This window comes from Hevea brasiliensis, chromosome 8 (assembly GCF_030052815.1).
Source record: "Hevea brasiliensis isolate MT/VB/25A 57/8 chromosome 8, ASM3005281v1, whole genome shotgun sequence".
Classification (NCBI taxonomy): Eukaryota; Viridiplantae; Streptophyta; class Magnoliopsida; order Malpighiales; family Euphorbiaceae; genus Hevea; species Hevea brasiliensis.
The window spans coordinates 815,497-831,876 of record NC_079500.1 but is presented as its reverse complement, the minus strand read 5'-3'; the positions used below and the strand labels follow the sequence as shown (position 1 = coordinate 831,876).

Sequence of the window (16,380 nt, the reverse complement as noted above, 5' to 3'; positions counted from 1 at the left end):
TTTTTATGAAAATTGATATAGAAAATGCATTTAATTCAAACATAGAATAGCAATACAACAAGGCACACTTAGAATTTTCGCAATGGACACATCACGAAAAAATTATTACAGTATAAGGCAGATCACTGGAGCTTAACAGTAGCCCAATGATATTATTTCATTGAAAGAGACGCACACATAGCCTACATTATGTAGAATTTGCCAGCCTTCCTTGAATTCTTTGAAGTAGATTGGGTGATGTTGTTTGTTCGACTCTTTAGATTTAGGAATCTCGTGAACCAATCACATGAATGCTTGCAGTATCTTGTCAGGTTATTCTTGTAGTCTACATAATACAAACCAAACCTTGATGTATAACCAATATTCCATTCATAATTGTCTATGTATGACCATGCAAAATAACCTTTAATGTTAACATTGTAATCCCTGCCAAAACAAAATGTCATTATTAGGAAAATTATTAAGAACTATCAAATCTCTTTCTTTCTCTCTCTCTCTCTCTCTACATATATATATATATATATTAGTATTTTGGAGTTTGGACTCACTTGAGAGATCCCAGTGCATTCCACATATGCTTTCGATAATAGTCTATCCTGAATGTATCATTAAGCGCTTCCCCAATGGATTGGCTTTCGTTATTGCCATTATCAACTCCTAAATTAGCGTACAAGAAACTTAAAAAATGAGATCGAAATATAAATATAATTAACTAGACTGTATTCCATCATGAGAAAGACATTCACCACTTACCATTCTCAGTAATGTAAATTACTGGATCATTATATGTATCTTTGGTGTAATTCAATAGATGTCGGATACCTTTCGGGAAAATATAAAACCAAGGTGAGTAAGCCTGCAAATTATAGTTTATAAGTTAGTGATACCATCCATAAATAAATAATGTTCTATCTGTTATATTTTTATCAATTCATTTTCTTGCATACTAACCTGTTGACCAATAGGATTTCCATCATAATCATAAGCTGTAAGAAAGAAAAGAATTTTAACATGTTAATTTTGAGGAAAAAAAAACTTATCAAATATATTGATGCACAAGTTGATATATGTATATATACATGCACACACACACACACATTTTCCACCTTTAATGTGTTATTTTTCTATGTGAACTTACGAGTCTCAGTAACGTGACTATCAGTCTTATATCTAATATGATTTGGATCAATTGTAGCATTTGGTTTTGCAAAATATGAAGTGTAGTATTGTAATCCAAGAAAGTCATATGATCCTCTAAGCAATTGAGATTCTTCTTTAGTAAATTTGAGTAATCTATCTCCAACTAAATCCCTCACTGTTCTTGGGTAATGACCATAAGTTAAAGGATCCATCCACCTGGAAAATATGAAAAAATTATGATTATTAATCAAGGACTTGTGTATATTTAATTACTAGCTTAATTTGGAAGAAAGACTTACAATCCAAACATGAAATCAAGAGCTGTTCTAGCAGCATCTATATCAGCTGATCTATTGGAGAGAGGTTCATACCAAAAGGTGAAGAGTGTTATCCCGATCTTACCACCTTGAGTTGCCTACACAATAAATATTAATAAGAATCTCAAATTTACATCCATTTCTATTGGTGAAAGAAACAAAAAAATTCATGAACTACACATACATACCTGGTAATTTTTTCTATATACTTGTACAGCTGCAGCATGAGCAAGAAGCAAATGATGTGCAACTATGTAAGGTTCAGTGGCAGAGTTTCCAGCACGACATTTACGATTCACCCAAGATGAGCATCGACCAGGGGCAAAAAGTCCATCATCATAAGCAAATCCGCTAAGAGACCATGGTTCATTGAATGTCATCCAATACTTCACTCGGTCGCCAAATTTTTCAAAGCAAAGATCCGCATAATCACGAAAATCATTCCTATATTTTATGCAATTATTTGATAAAATGTTTTATTAATTAGATGAGAGTATTATTATTCAAAAAAATTGATATGAAAGTTTGAACCTATAACATTTTGAAAATGTAATATCAAGCTGTATACTTACACAAGATTAGAGCTTAAAAAGCCACCGTATTTGTCCTCTAGGGCTTGAGGAGTATTCCAATGAAAAATAGTAGCAAAAGGTTTTAGGCCTGAATTTTGCAATAAAATAAATTAGGTGTTTGGTATAATTTTCTAACTTTATTAAGGGATTAGCTTGAAGATGAAGTTCCTTCATTCCTTCAAAAAAAAAAAAATTAAGGAACCAGAAGACAAAATGTAAGCTAGTTAATTAATTACAGTTCTTTTTTTTTAATTATTTTTATAAATACTTGGTATTTTACACTTTTAACATGGAAAATATATTAGGCACACGACCCTTCAACTATGCCATTTTGAAAGTATTCTCTAAATATAATAGATATAAAACTTCTATTCATTATTTTGAATCCTTTAAGAAGAAAGGAGATAATTGTCACCATATTTTATAATTTCATTGATAACTTTATTGTAAAATTCAATCCCTTCCTCGTTGACCCCTTCGCTTCTCCTTCCACCTGAATATTCAAATTGTAAAAAGTAAAATAAAAAAAAAAAGAGAAATATGAATGTAGAATGCAGCAAAATTCATTTGAAGCAGCCATTGCGTGTTTAAAGGTTCAGTCTTTGATAAACCACTTACTGGGTATAATTCTAGGCCATGAAATGGAGAATCTAAAGGCATCAAAGCCCATGTTCTTCACGTATTGTATATCTTCCTGTAACACCATATTCACAGATATTGTTTACTTTTTTTTTTACACAGTTGGTTTGGATTAAGTTAAGATAATTCTAATACTACTGAACTAAAGTTTATTGGTAAATGTTATTTAATTTTATTGTTGATAATAAAAAGGGTATATTTTGAGGGAAAATAAAAAGAAAATTAAAAAGTTATATTATTATCATACTTCGTAGCGGTTATAAAAATCAACTGCAACATCTCCATTACTGCCATCCAATATCCTATCTGCAAGATTACATAGAAATAGTTAACATTTTGTTTAGGAAATTTGGAGATTAAATATAGTTTACTCACGTACACAAAGTTATATATATATATATATATATATACACACACACATATACATACCTGGATACTGATGGGCAAATGTGTCCCAGACACTAGCTCCTCTGCCCGACTTGTTTGCTGCACCCTCAATCTGAATACAATAAACAATAGTAAGTCCTTTTATAGAAGTTGGAAGAGCACATGCTGCTACAATCCCAGAATATACAGGTTTATTTATACCTGGTAAGCAGAAGTGGCTGTCCCAAAAATGAAATCTTCTGGAAAATAACTACGGTTAAAATCCGCTGGGATGCCATCATCTTCATCTGCCATTGCTGGCTTAGTAAGAGCCAACAAGCTTATGAGGAAGAAAAGCATCCCAAACAGCTGAAGAGAGAGTTTAGCAGCCATAATCATAATGAAGGTATTATGATTTCAAGTGCTTGTGTAGGTTTTCACTTCTTGGCATTGCCCCTTATATAGAGTTCAAAAGCAAAGGCATGAATTGCTGGAACCAATGAGGTGAATCCTTGGGGTAGTCTACATAGTGCAAGCTGAATCTTCAAGTATAACCATAGATGATTTCTAGTTGTCCCAGAAAGTAACCTCTGACAGTAACTATGTACTCCCTCCTCAATCATCATTAGGTATATCAATTAATTAAGGATTATACAAAACTTGTATATTAATATCTTAATTAATATATCTTGGCTTAGCCTACACTTCCGCAACTATTGAAAATAATGGGTAATTTGGCCCACACTTTGGTGAGCATAGTTAATTGCGGTTTTACCAAGCTTGAAAAGATTTAACAACCCTATATTGAGAACCTTAAAGCTGCAAATGGTTCAACTTGTTTTGGATTCAGGTCTTCTTGGATGTGGCGTGGGTTGAATTTTTCTAAATTGTAAATTGATTGGAATTGCCCATTAAATCTCTCTCTCTCTCTCTCTCTCTCTCTCTCTCTCTCTCTCTCTCTCTCTCTCTCTCTCTCTCTATATATATATATATATAATGGACTAAGTTCTGTTCAATTCACTATAACAAATTTAGACTTTAACAACATGTAATATATGTTATTAAAAATTTAAAATATATTATTAATAAGAATTATCAATAAGTATATAGTGATATCCGTAAACCACATAATTTAAAGTTTTTAACAATATTTTTATGTTAATTTATAACACTATTATATATGATATTGTATATATTATTTATTACGTTATATACTATCTTGATGTCAAAATATATTATTTGATGTTATTTATTATTTTAATATTATTTATAAAATGATGTTGAAAAAATATTGTTAAAGCCTATATTTATTTTAGGGATTTTGAATTGAACATATTCAAAATGATAATTTTTTAAGAATAATTTTACATATTTATTTAATTATAAATTTAAATTCGGATTGATCTGAAGAATTAAAAATCAAAATTAGTGAACATCAAGTCGAATGATATTGATGGCTCTCTCTCTAGTTTTTAGAGACTTTTCTTTTTTATTTTTTCCTTCTCGAGGTTTCAAGCCGTTGCTCTTGCTACCTTTTTAAGGCCCTCCCCAAGCCTAGAGAGTGAGTTTCTCCCTCTCCAGGTCTAGTTTGGGTGTAATTAGCTTTATATGGGTTCTGCTTTGCAAATCAGTAGTATTACATGCGAGGGTTTTAGTTATTGAGGATTTTTGTTGTGGGTGCTGTTTGTGAGGCCTTGTGTAGGATGGTTGCTTGGGCTCATAGCAGAAGGGGGAAATCTGGAGGGCCTTGATGCCGGTCTTAGTTGGTGGTTTGCTAGCCTCCATATGGCTATGAGAAATTGAGATGCCTCCAGCCTCTTTCTCCGAAAAGACCGCCGAGAGTAAGATGGTTTGGGAGTGAGAGGCGTTAGTTCTGGCCTTGGTTGGGTTTCACCAACCAAACTTGGGTTCTGGTCTGTAAGCGGCCTCTGTTGTGCTCGGTTTGTCCTAGTGATCGTCGTTGCCTCTTTGGTTGCCAGTGCTGTTCGACAATGGTTGTGGTTCGGTACTGTGTAAGGAGATGCATGGCAGGTTAGGTTTTTTTGGGGACAAATGACCAGCCGCCTAGCTGTAGGTTTACTTGGTTTGGGGCCTCTGGGCCTTTTATTGGGTTTTGCGGTAGCTACCTTCTGCTGGTGTTTCTTTTGGATGTTCCCACTGTATTCGGTCTTGGGCCTTGTACCGTCTTTGTTCTTTGATTGTCATTTTCATGGGTCGTTTGGATTCAAGTAACTTAATTCAAATTGTAAACAAGTTCACTCTAAAATAAATGTTTTTTTTTTTTTAAATATAATTGATGGATTAAATTACAAATTAATACCAGTAAGCACGTTTCGATTTATAGTAATAATTTGAAATGAAGAAAACCTCTCATACTAACAACCACATTTCCAAGTCTCATGCAAAATCTTAATTTGCCTTGCACTTCCAATAAGCATGGTATACATTACATTTTAACAGTTCTGTTTTTATAGAACTTGTTGAAGAAATAAATATGTGGGAACAGTAAAAAAGAAAAAAAAAATATTGGTTTTAGGTTTGTATATATAAGAGATTGTGTTTTAACTTTTGTCAATTTAATACCCTGTATTTTCTTCATTAGTAAATCTGGTACTGCTTGGAGATTAGTATATGTATTCCCAGCTCTGTATGACTGTGTATATGATTTTCGAATAATGGAAATCCATGAGTTTCTTTTTAAGCAATGCAAATTTATTGATATTGGAGAATTAATTAAAACATAAGGTAGGTCACTGGAGCTTAACAGTAGCCCAATGGTATTATTTCATTGCAAGAGACACACACATAGTCTATATTACGTGGAATTTGCAAACCTTCCTTGAATTCTTTGAAGCAATCTGGGTGATCTTTTATGGATTAACATTTGGTTTCAGGAAATCCCTGAACCAATTAGCTGAATGCTTGCGGTATCTTTTCAGGTTATCTTTGTAGTCCACATAATACAAGCCAAACCTTGATGTATAGCCAATATTCCATTCAAAGTTGTCTATATATGACCATGCAAAGTAACCTTTAACGTTAACATTGTAATCCCTGTTAAAAAAAAAATCATTATTAGGAAAATTAATTAATTAAGAATAATAAAAAGCCTATATATCAGTATTTCGGAGTTGTGGACTCACTTGAGAGATCCCAATGTATTCCACAAATGCTTTCGATAATAATCTATCCTGAATTCATCCTGAAGTGCTTCCCCAATGGGTTGGCTTTCGTTATTGAGATTATCAACTCCTATAAATTAGTGTATATGAAACTTAAAAAAGAGATCAAAGTATAAATATAATTTACTAGCCAATATTCCTACATGAGAAAGACATTGACCACTTACCATTCTCTGTAATGTAAATTACTGGATCATTGTATGTATCTTTGGTGTAATTCAATAGATGTCGGATGCCTTTCGGGAAAATATAAAACCAAGGTGAGTAAGCCTGCAAATTTTAGTTTATATATTATATAGTTACCATTCATAAATATATAATTTTCTCTATGCCATATTTTTATCCATTCATTTTCTTGTATATTTTTATCAATTCATTTTCTTGTATATTTTTATCAATTCATTTTCTTGCATACTAACCTGTGGACCAATAAGATTACCATTATAATCGTAAGCTGTGAAAAAAGAAAAGAAATTTATCATGCTATCGATTAAACATCTTTAAGAAGAAAAACTTATCAACAAATATATAGATGCACAAGTTGATATAAATATATGAATGGATTATTTTTCAACATGAACTTACGAGTCTCAGTAACGCCACTATCAGTTTTGTATCTAATATGATTTGGTTCAACTATAGCATTTGGTTTTGCATAATATGAAGTATAGTATTGTAATCCAAGAAAGTCATATGATCCTCTAAGCAATTGAGATTCTTCATCCGTAAACTTGAGTAATCTATCTCCAACTAAATCCCTCACAGTTCTTGGGTAATGACCATAAGTTAAAGGATCCATCCACCTAAAAAACATGAAAAAGTTGTGATTATTAATAAACTTGTGCATAGTAAATGTTTAATTACTAGCTTAATTTGGAAGAAAGACTCACAATCCAAACATGAAATCAAGAGCTGTTTTTGCGGCATCTATATCAACTGCATTATTGGACAGAGGTTCATACCAAAAGGTAAAAAGTGTTATCCCAATTTTACCAGCTTGAGTTGCCTATAAAATCAATATAATAAGAAACTCAAATTTACATCCATTTTTATTAGTGAAAGAAATTACTGTGAATTGTAAAAGTATGTAAATTACAAAGAAACAAAAAAAATACATAAAATAATAATATTTATGTGATTGACCCTTTTAACATAAGGCTATATCTACGGACGTACCATCTTCCACTGACTTTAAATAAAATCAACAATTATAAGTTCAAGGCTATATTAACTATTATCCCAAGTACACCTTAGAAAACCCTTCAAAAACTGCTCATAATAAATATATTAGTCAGACACTCTCATTTTTCTCTAAAAACAACTCAATATATTTATTTTTTTAACTACTTTATACACCACAGAAAGGTGTCTTCAACTATAATGAATAATAGTCCCTTCTTCATAGGCTATACCCTTTCTCTATCTGAGGCTAAGGCCTCTCTCAATAAGCAATAGCCTCTTTCCTCCGTGGACAAAAGCCAAAAAAAGAAAAAAAAATATTTCCACAATATTTCTATTTACTATGCTAGTCTACTTAATCTTAATTTAATTAGAAATTCAACTTAATTTAAAAATAATAGATACCTAATATAGAAAATAATCCTTAATCTTATTAAGGAATATTTCTTACTCAAATTGGAAAAAATTCTCTTTAAAATGCCACTACGATTTTGAGTCAAACACATACATACCTGGTATTTTTTTCTATATACTTGTACAGCTGCAGCATGAGCAAGAAGCAAATGATGTGCAACTATGTAAGGTTCAGTGGCTGAATTTCCAGCACGACATTGATTATTCACCCAAGATGAGCATCGACCAGGGGCAAAAACTCCATCATCATAAGCAAATCCGCTAAGAGACCATGGTTCATTGAATGTCATCCAATACTTCACTCGATCACCAAATTTTTCAAAGCAAAGATCCGCATAATCACGAAAGTCATTCCTATATTTTTCATTTAAGAAGATGTTTTATTAATTAGATGAGAATATTATTTTTCAAAGAAATTGACATGAGAGTTTGAACCTATAACATTTTGAAAATGTAATATGAAGTTGTATACTTACACAAGATTAGCGCTTAAAAAGCCACCATATTTTTCCTCTAGGGCTTGAGGAGTATTCCAATGAAAAATAGTTACAAAAGGTTTGAGGCCTGAAAATTTAGCAACAAAAAAAGTTAGGTGTTTGGTATAATTTTCTAACTTCATTAAGGGATTAGCTAGAAGATAAAATTCCTTCATTCCTCAAAAAAAAAAAAAAAAAAAGGAACTAGAAGACAACATGTAAGCTAGTTAATTAGTTGCGGTTGTTTAATTTCTTTTGATAAATATTTAGTATTCTATGCTTTTAACATGGAAAATATATTTTTAATAGGCATACGACCGTTCAACAATACCATTTTGAAATTATTTTCTAAATACAAAAAGTATAAAATTTCTATTCACAATTTTGAATCCTTTAAAAAGAAAGAAGTTGCGGTTATCACCATTATTTATAATTTCATCGATAACATCATTATAAAATTGAATTCCTTCATCGTTCACTCCTTCGCTTCTCCTTCCACCTGAATATTTAAATTTTTAAAAGTAAAAAAAATTAGAAAAGATAGAAAATTGTGTATATATATATATATATATATAAAGTTCAATCTTTGATAAACTACTTACTAGGTATAACTCTGGGCCATGAAATGGAGAATCTAAAAGCATTGAATCCCATATTTTTCACGTTTTGTATATCTACCTGTAACACCAATTTCGCAAATCTTGTTTAATTTTTTTTCTTTCAATAATTAATTTCAAATGGGACTCGAATTTGAGACCTCATAGTTTTGGAGGCAACTCTAATACCACAGAGCTAAATCTCATTAGTAAATCTTGTTTAATTTTATTGTTGATAATAATCAAGGATATATTTTGAGGAAAAATTAAAAATAAATAAATAAAAAGTTTGATTATTATTATACTTTGAAGCGATTGTAGAAATCAACTGCAATATCTCCATTGCTATGATCCTTTATCCTCTCTGCAAGATTACATAGAAATAATTAACATTTTGCACTTAGATATAATCAACAGACACACAGATTCACACACTGATATATACCTGGATATTCATGGGCAAATGTGTCCCAGACACTAGGTCCTCTGCCCGACTTGTTTGCTGCACCTTCAATCTGAATACCATAAACAATATTAATTAGTGAAGAAACACTCATCAGAATCCTTTTAGAGAAGTTGGGTGACCCCATGCTGCTACAATCCCAGAATATACAGGTTCACATATACCTGGTAAGCAGAAGAGGCTGTCCCAAAAATGAAGTCTTTTGGAAAAAAATCACGGTCAAAATTTAGTGGGATGTGATCATCTTCATCAGCCATTGCTGGCTTAGTAAGAGCCAGCAAGCTTATGAGGAAGAAGAGCATCCCTAACAGCTGAAAGGACTGTTTAGGAGCCATAATCATAATGATGGTATTATGATTTCAAGTGCTTGTGTGGGTTTTCACTTCTTGGCATTGCCCCTTATATAGAGTTCAAAAGCAATGGCATGAATTGCTGGAACAAATGAGGTGAATCCTTGGGGTAGTCTACATGGTGCAAGCTGAACCTTCAAGTATAACCATAGATGATTTCAAGTTGCCCAAGAAAGTAACCTTTGACAGTAACTCTGTACTCCCTCCTCAATCATCATTATGTATATTACTTAATTAGGGATTATACCAAACTTGTATATTAATATCTTAATTAATATATCTTGGCTTAGCCTACACTTCTGCAACTATTAAAAATGATGGGTAATTTGGCCCACACTTTGGTGAGCATGGTTAATTGCAGTTTTACCAAACTTGACAAGATTTAAAAACCCTATTTGAGAACCTTAGAGGTGCAAGGTTCCAAAACAAATTGTTTTGGATTCAGGTCATCTTGAATGTGGGGAGGGCTGGATTTTATAAACTATAGATTGATTCGGATCACCCATTAAGTGTCAATTTTGAATTGCATTCATTTCGATTTTTTTTTTTAAGAAAAGTTTTACATATTCATTTTGTTATTTTTGTGGCTTGAATTTTGGATATATTTTTCATGGATCCGAATTGTGACCCGATCTGAAAATTTCGTGCTATGCCTAATTCGGATAAAAAGTGAGATTTTTGGTCCAGTATAAATATTATAATATCCTACCCTTTGCGGTAGAGTTGTAGGATATTCGGAAAACATACTGAGTTTAGGGTTTGAGAAGTCTGATTGATTGTATCTTACTGTTTTCATCAAACTTTTTTTCTCTTGTCTGTGGACGTTAAATCTTGTGGATTTCATCACAATATTTGAATCACGTTAAATCCTGTGTTATTCTTCTTCTCTTTTCTATACTGTATGATTATGAGATTTGTGTATTTGCCTTAGATTTGTGTGATTGTTATAACACATTTCATTTGAAAATTAAATTTCAATTAATTGAGATAATTGAAACCAAAACAGGTGAACTTCAAGTTGAAGAAGGAAAGGACAATCGTAATTCAATTTTTTCTCAGATGTAGTGGACATCATCTTGTTCGACATTTTGCCTCTTTCATGATGCTCTCCCACCCCAAGTCCAAAATTTTCACCACACCTCTACCCTCTATTTTGAAAACCTCCGTCCTAATTGGAATGCAAAGTCATTTTGAATCTTGTTTTTCAAAGATATGGCCAGTGGAGGACATCTTTATTCCTCATAAACTTTCCAAGCGCTGTAGAAGCTGCACTTGGGAATTTCTCAAATATCTTAACAATCTTTGGATTGGTCATTACAAAATCCAAGCCAACTCTTCTTTATATCAAAGAAAGTCTGATTTTTCTAGGGGAAGAAACGCAGCTGTTCAAGTGAACTTCAAATCCAAAAATACAACTTTCAAAGCCAGACTGGGAAGAAAACAAGATACAGATTTTGTAACAAAGAGACATTAATTTTAACAGGCAAAATTTCCAAAGGGTGCCAGAATTTATGCACTTTTAGAGACCAAAATTCAGAACGCCTAGGATAAACGGGGCACGAATCTTTTGGTTGTCCATCTTGCGAAATCAGCTTTTTCTAGGCATGAGGTTTTTCTGGTTTTCTTTGATTTGTAGGATTATGTTAATTTTTGGGGTGCCTGTGATTAGAGCATGAGAAATATTTTTGTGTTATAGTTGGAATGGGGTAATTGGATCTTGGAAGGAGTGTTAGTAGGAAGATTAGGGGTTGAAGCTAGGTGTCACTGCTCCCTTGTTTCATGTTGACGGGTATCCCTGGGAGGTGAGGGGAGGTTTCTGAGTTTCTCTGGGTAGGATGTTTGGATTACTGTCTGCTTGGGTAGGATGTTTGGATTACTGTCTGCTTGATTGTCCTTTTGAGGAGATTGAAGTTAGATATCATAGATGTTTGTTACGGAACTTCTCGCATTTGTTGGTTTTAATATTGAGACTTTGAGAGCATATGGAGTCAGTCTTCTTCTTCTTCTTCTTCTTCTTTTTCTCCTGAATCTCATTTGTTGGCAGAGTCAGGCTTTGGTTGAGAGATGCTTCCCTTCTTCATAAGAAATTTCCTCATCAGAGGATAGGGGGTAAGGAGGTGAATAAATTTCTTCATAATGTTCATGCCTCTTCATATACTTATTTGTAGATTACCACCAATGGCTTCCGTTCATCAAACTAAATGGCGAAGGTGGATTTGGATCAGTTTATAAGGAAAGACTTGAAGATGAAATCTATAGCTGTGATAGTTCTTTCACCACAATCAATTCGGCAACAATATATATGTTTTATTGTCAGAATTCTACTCCCATTGCTTCACATTTTGATTGTCTTGTTGGTTAATTGTTCTGTCAAGGAAGGAGCTACTCCATAGGCTGGGCGTATTAAGGGAAAGCCTGATGGTATAGATTAGATTGGGGTCCTCCTTTCTTGCTAACTAAGCTAAACATAAATAAAATTTTCTACTTATCAGGGGGAAGAGAGAGAGAGAGAGAGAGAGAGAGAGAGATAGAGAGATAGAGAGATAGAGGCTGCGGTATTGAGAGTTAGAGATTAGAAATGATTAAGCAAATTACCCATAATGAACATATATACCAAACAAAAAAAAATACTGTTTAGATCTTATACATCATAAATCTAAGATACATTATGTATGTGAGACCCGTTGATACGGTGTGTCCGCAAGTGCACGGGTCACAGTAGTATAGTTTTAAAAAAATGATATCGATCCCACAGGGAATTGTGCTTAAATTGGAAATAAAAGTATAAGCTAATTAGAATGACAAAAATTAAAAGATATTAAAAATAAAATCTAAAAATTAAAATTAAGACAAAAATTAAAGATGTAAAATGAAATTTGGAATTAAAATTGGTATTTGAGGAATTAAAACTAGATCAATCAATTAACTAAAATTAATTAAACTAGATTACCAAAAATTAATTTGGAATTTCTATTTATGAAATTAAGAAGAATTAAATCTAAAAAAAATAAAGTAATTCTAGATATTGGATTTAAATTGGAATTAAATTTAAATTGGATTTAAATTGAAATTGCTATTTATGAGGTTTGGAGAATTTATATCTAATTTCAATGAAAAATAAATTGATTCTAGAGATTGGATTTTCAATATTGTTTGCATGTGATTTTTCCCTAATTTAGCCAAACACATGAGAATTGCAATTTTGAGGGAAATCAATTCTTAAATTTTTGAAACCTTTTTCAAGCATCTCAAAATTGGTTTTCATTAAATCAAACCCTGTTTTCACGATATTTCAAATCTAACAAAAACCCAATTAATGCTCTAATTGATTTTTGGAAAGTTCCCCTTAATCTTCTTAGCTTATTTCTAACGCCAAGAAAATAAAGTTTATTGCAAGATTATCTATCCCCAATATTCACTTTTCAGTCCATCTATTAAGGATTAAAACTTAACTCAATGAGGGCCCATTCATCAAGCAAGGAAATAAGCACACAAGCAATAAATCAAAATATAACAATCTTCATTTAAATGGCTAAATCAGTTCAAAACCACAAAACAAATCAATATTTACAAACCCATCTCTAGAATCTCAATCAACTACTCACAAATCATTGTTTAAAAATAAACCCAAATGAAGAAATGAAGAAATAATGGAAATGTAAGCTTAAAGGGGTAGAAAAACCCAGTGATTTGCAGTGAGGATCTCTGCAGAAAAGTGCAGAAACGTGATCCTTGCTGCTGCTGGAAGAAGATGCAGAAGATGCTCCTCCCTTTCCCTCTTTCTATCTTTCTAAAAATGCCTTCCTTGCTCTCTATGGAAAGAAAGTGATAAAGGGCACTTTATATAGGCAAGGGGACTGTTCTAGAATGGGTAAAAGGGGGAAGGATCCAGAGAAAGTGAGGTAAAAAGGCTGGAGTAACGAAATGCCACGTCAAAAATTTTCGATAAAAGCGACATAAGCCGAGTCGGTTGTGTCGCGGGTTGTGTCGCCTCGGCGTGAATATCGACGATCGACACAACTGCGACATGAGCTAATTCGGTTGTCTTTGCAGTTGTGTCGCTCTCGCCATTTTTTTTTTTTTCAACTTCAAAATTTTTGCAATTCGATTTTAATCTCCTCCAAATGGCTACTCTGATCAAAATACATCAAATTTCTCCAGATTTAACCTACAAAACAAATAAATTCCAAAAATTAAACTAAGAAATGTGAAAATTGTAAAATTGACTAAATATATACTAATATCTAAAATAATAGCTATGAATAAGGGTAAATTATGTGCAAAAATTACTCCTAAATGATGATCTAAAATGCATGCATCAAATTCCCCCATACTCAAACTCTTGCTTGTCCTCAAGCAAAATTTCATTAAAACTCATTTGGAAGGGAATAGAATCAGTCTTTGAAAACTCAAAAATTCACTAATCCAAACTACCAACTTACCTCTAGCCACCAACATTCCAAATTCCCACCAAAGAAAAGCACAAAAAATGAAGCAAGCACTCTCAACTATTACAGAATAGCTAAGAATTAACCAATCAACCCAAGCAACAAATACCAACCAACTACAAGAGTCAATTGTGCCAAAACAAACCTAAATGAAATAGATAGCCAATGTGTCTCAAATAGATGGTGAGTAATGTATGGAAGATTATATTGCCAAACCCATATGCAAGCATAAAAGATCTAACTCTACTAATGTAACAAGCATTTTTCAAAGAATCATTAGGTCTTTTTTTAAGGGTTGTAATGGGGTCTAATAGGGTAAAATTGTGGTTAACAAAGAAAGGGAATAAGGTAAACAAAATATGAGAATAATATTAACCATGAAACTCAAAGTGCATCCTTTTTTTTTTTTTTATAATAATAGAATTTTTTATCAAGAGGAAAGAAATTCACAATGAATCTTAAGTGCTAACACAATAAAGGGACTACTTTTATAATATATATATTTTTTATTTTTTATATGTCCCTATTTCACGTCACACCCAAAATTACCTTTGGGATATTTTTGTGACTTTTTTTTTTATCAACTTTTCACAATTACTCTAGCACTTTTCAAGATGTTTCAATCCTCCAAGTTTTTTTTTTTTTTTTTTTTTATGCACTTAATTGCTAAAATATTATTCTCATAATAGGTGGTAGTGTTTAGGTTTAATGGCTAGGTAAATGATTTGGGTTCCAAAGAAATTAGGGATTTAAGGTTCAAGGGGGTTTGCAAGGGTTAAAATGAAATTAAGGTAGGTTAAGGCTAAATGCGAGGTTTAAAATATGAAGAAATGCCTAAATCATATTCTTATCAAATGCAAGTTAAAAATTTCGCTTTGAAAGATCTAAGATGCTTGTTCTAGGAATGGTGAGACGACAATGACCATTTTCTTTCTTAAAGGCTTATCCAGACACTCAAAACTCAAAATAACTAATCAGAATCTGCATACCTAGATGAATGTATTAATTTTCAGCTATTAAGTAAGAGAAAGAATAATGCTTAAGACTTTGTACCCAGCTGGAACTTTCATTCCACTAACCATCTAAAGGCAAGTTGGTTTGCTTGAATAAGTGGCTTATGGAATTCAAAGACTGGTTTAAAAATCCAAAAATTTTAAATGGGTGAATGATATGCATGAGTGTAAATGTCAAGTCAACCTATATGCAACTAAATATGCGTAACTAAGTATATGAGGCTATATGCAAGTGTATATAAGTGAATATGTACAAGTATGAAGTAATGAATGAGTATGTTACTATATGCAAATGAAAAAGAAAAATAATTTTTGCAAGGAAAAATAATTTTTGCAAAAAATTTACCCTCTCCCCCATACTCAGAATGAACATTGTCCTCAATGTTAAAAATGTGCAAGGAATGGGATAATTTGGCTATATGTGCATAGAGAAATTATTACCCTGTTGCATAAGCGATAGCACAACTTGTGTTGAAAGTGACACAAGCTGAGATAAGAAGTGTTACCTCATTGAAGTGCAGCCAATTTAATTAGGTAAAATTTGGACAGCTGCTGCACTCATTGCAAAAGAAACAGTGCAATGGAATCCATTAAATCGATTAATCTCAAAAATTTGGAATAGGGAAGTTAAGCGCAGATAATATAATTATCAAGTGTGAATTCGAAGTAGCACATAAAAGCAAGTGAGCAATGTACTAGAAACATAAAAGAAAAATGTATTTTATGAGGAACTAAAAAAAACTGGATAAGTAAAGGGTTCAAGTAAAATAAAAAAAAACAACACAAGCAAAATATTAACTAAACAAGTTCAAAATACTAATTAATTAAGCAACGAAATTAAAGACATGAAATGTTTTTTTTTTTTTTTATTTTTTATTTTTTTTTATGCTCATTTGCTTGCAATGCATTGCATCCCATCTGCACAAGGAAATTAGAACAATGTTAAACTCTGAATAAGGAGTATAGAAAAACTTAAAACAAATATATATATGAAAGAAATAAAGAATCAATGAAAAATTATGAGTTATGCCCAAAAATGCTAAGTTTAGGTCTTTAGCTTGACCATACTCACTCAAAATGTTATGGAGAATGAGAGAGATAGCAAGTTGCTATCTTCTCAATTGGCTCACCAACTGAATAGTGCCTCAACCTTTGCCCATTTACCTTGAAATTACCCGATTTTTCACCAAAGATTTCCACAGCACCATGAGGTAAAACTTTCAAA

At 32.2% G+C, this 16,380-nt stretch overlaps 2 protein-coding genes across 2 annotated transcripts in view; both read right to left on the bottom strand.

The window, feature by feature from the left end:
- Positions 1-16: 16 nt before the first annotated feature.
- Positions 17-3,459, bottom strand: LOC110649133 (beta-glucosidase 24). Its single transcript, XM_021803565.2, has 13 exons — positions 3,257-3,459; positions 3,098-3,167; positions 2,916-2,974; positions 2,648-2,723; positions 2,445-2,522; positions 2,030-2,117; positions 1,646-1,901; positions 1,440-1,555; positions 1,139-1,356; positions 952-986; positions 754-856; positions 549-657; positions 17-426 (listed from the first exon to the last, which is right to left on the bottom strand). The coding sequence occupies exons 1-13, from the start codon at positions 3,431-3,433 to the stop codon at positions 183-185; spliced, it is 1,629 nt and encodes a 542-aa protein (XP_021659257.2). The 5' UTR covers positions 3,434-3,459; the 3' UTR covers positions 17-182.
- A 2,265-nt stretch (positions 3,460-5,724) lies between these two features.
- LOC110649132 (beta-glucosidase 13-like) overlaps positions 5,725-16,380 on the bottom strand; it is a 31,338-nt gene continuing 20,682 nt past the window's right edge. The window contains exons 8-19 of the mRNA XM_058150890.1: positions 9,327-9,396; positions 9,187-9,245; positions 8,888-8,963; positions 8,707-8,784; positions 8,286-8,373; positions 7,908-8,163; positions 7,107-7,222; positions 6,802-7,019; positions 6,636-6,670; positions 6,384-6,486; positions 6,178-6,286; positions 5,725-6,088 (exon numbers count right to left, since the gene is read on the bottom strand). Of these exons, the coding sequence (XP_058006873.1) occupies positions 5,905-6,088; positions 6,178-6,286; positions 6,384-6,486; positions 6,636-6,670; positions 6,802-7,019; positions 7,107-7,222; positions 7,908-8,163; positions 8,286-8,373; positions 8,707-8,784; positions 8,888-8,963; positions 9,187-9,245; positions 9,327-9,396 (1,392 nt within the window). The 3' untranslated portion in view covers positions 5,725-5,904. The remainder of the gene's footprint in view (positions 6,089-6,177; positions 6,287-6,383; positions 6,487-6,635; positions 6,671-6,801; positions 7,020-7,106; positions 7,223-7,907; positions 8,164-8,285; positions 8,374-8,706; positions 8,785-8,887; positions 8,964-9,186; positions 9,246-9,326; positions 9,397-16,380) is intronic.

Bases quoted from the DNA above. Each gene is read 5' to 3' on its own strand.
- LOC110649133 (XM_021803565.2), bottom strand. From the start codon at position 3,433: ATGATTATGGCTGCTAAACTCTCTCTTCAGCTGTTTGGGATGCTTTTC. The intron at 2,975-3,097 runs GTATGTATATGT...GTAATCTTGCAG, and splicing joins ATTTGCCCATCAGTATCCAG to ATAGGATATTGGATGGCAGT. The intron at 2,724-2,915 runs GTATGATAATAA...ATGGTGTTACAG, and splicing joins ATTTTTATAACCGCTACGAA to GAAGATATACAATACGTGAA.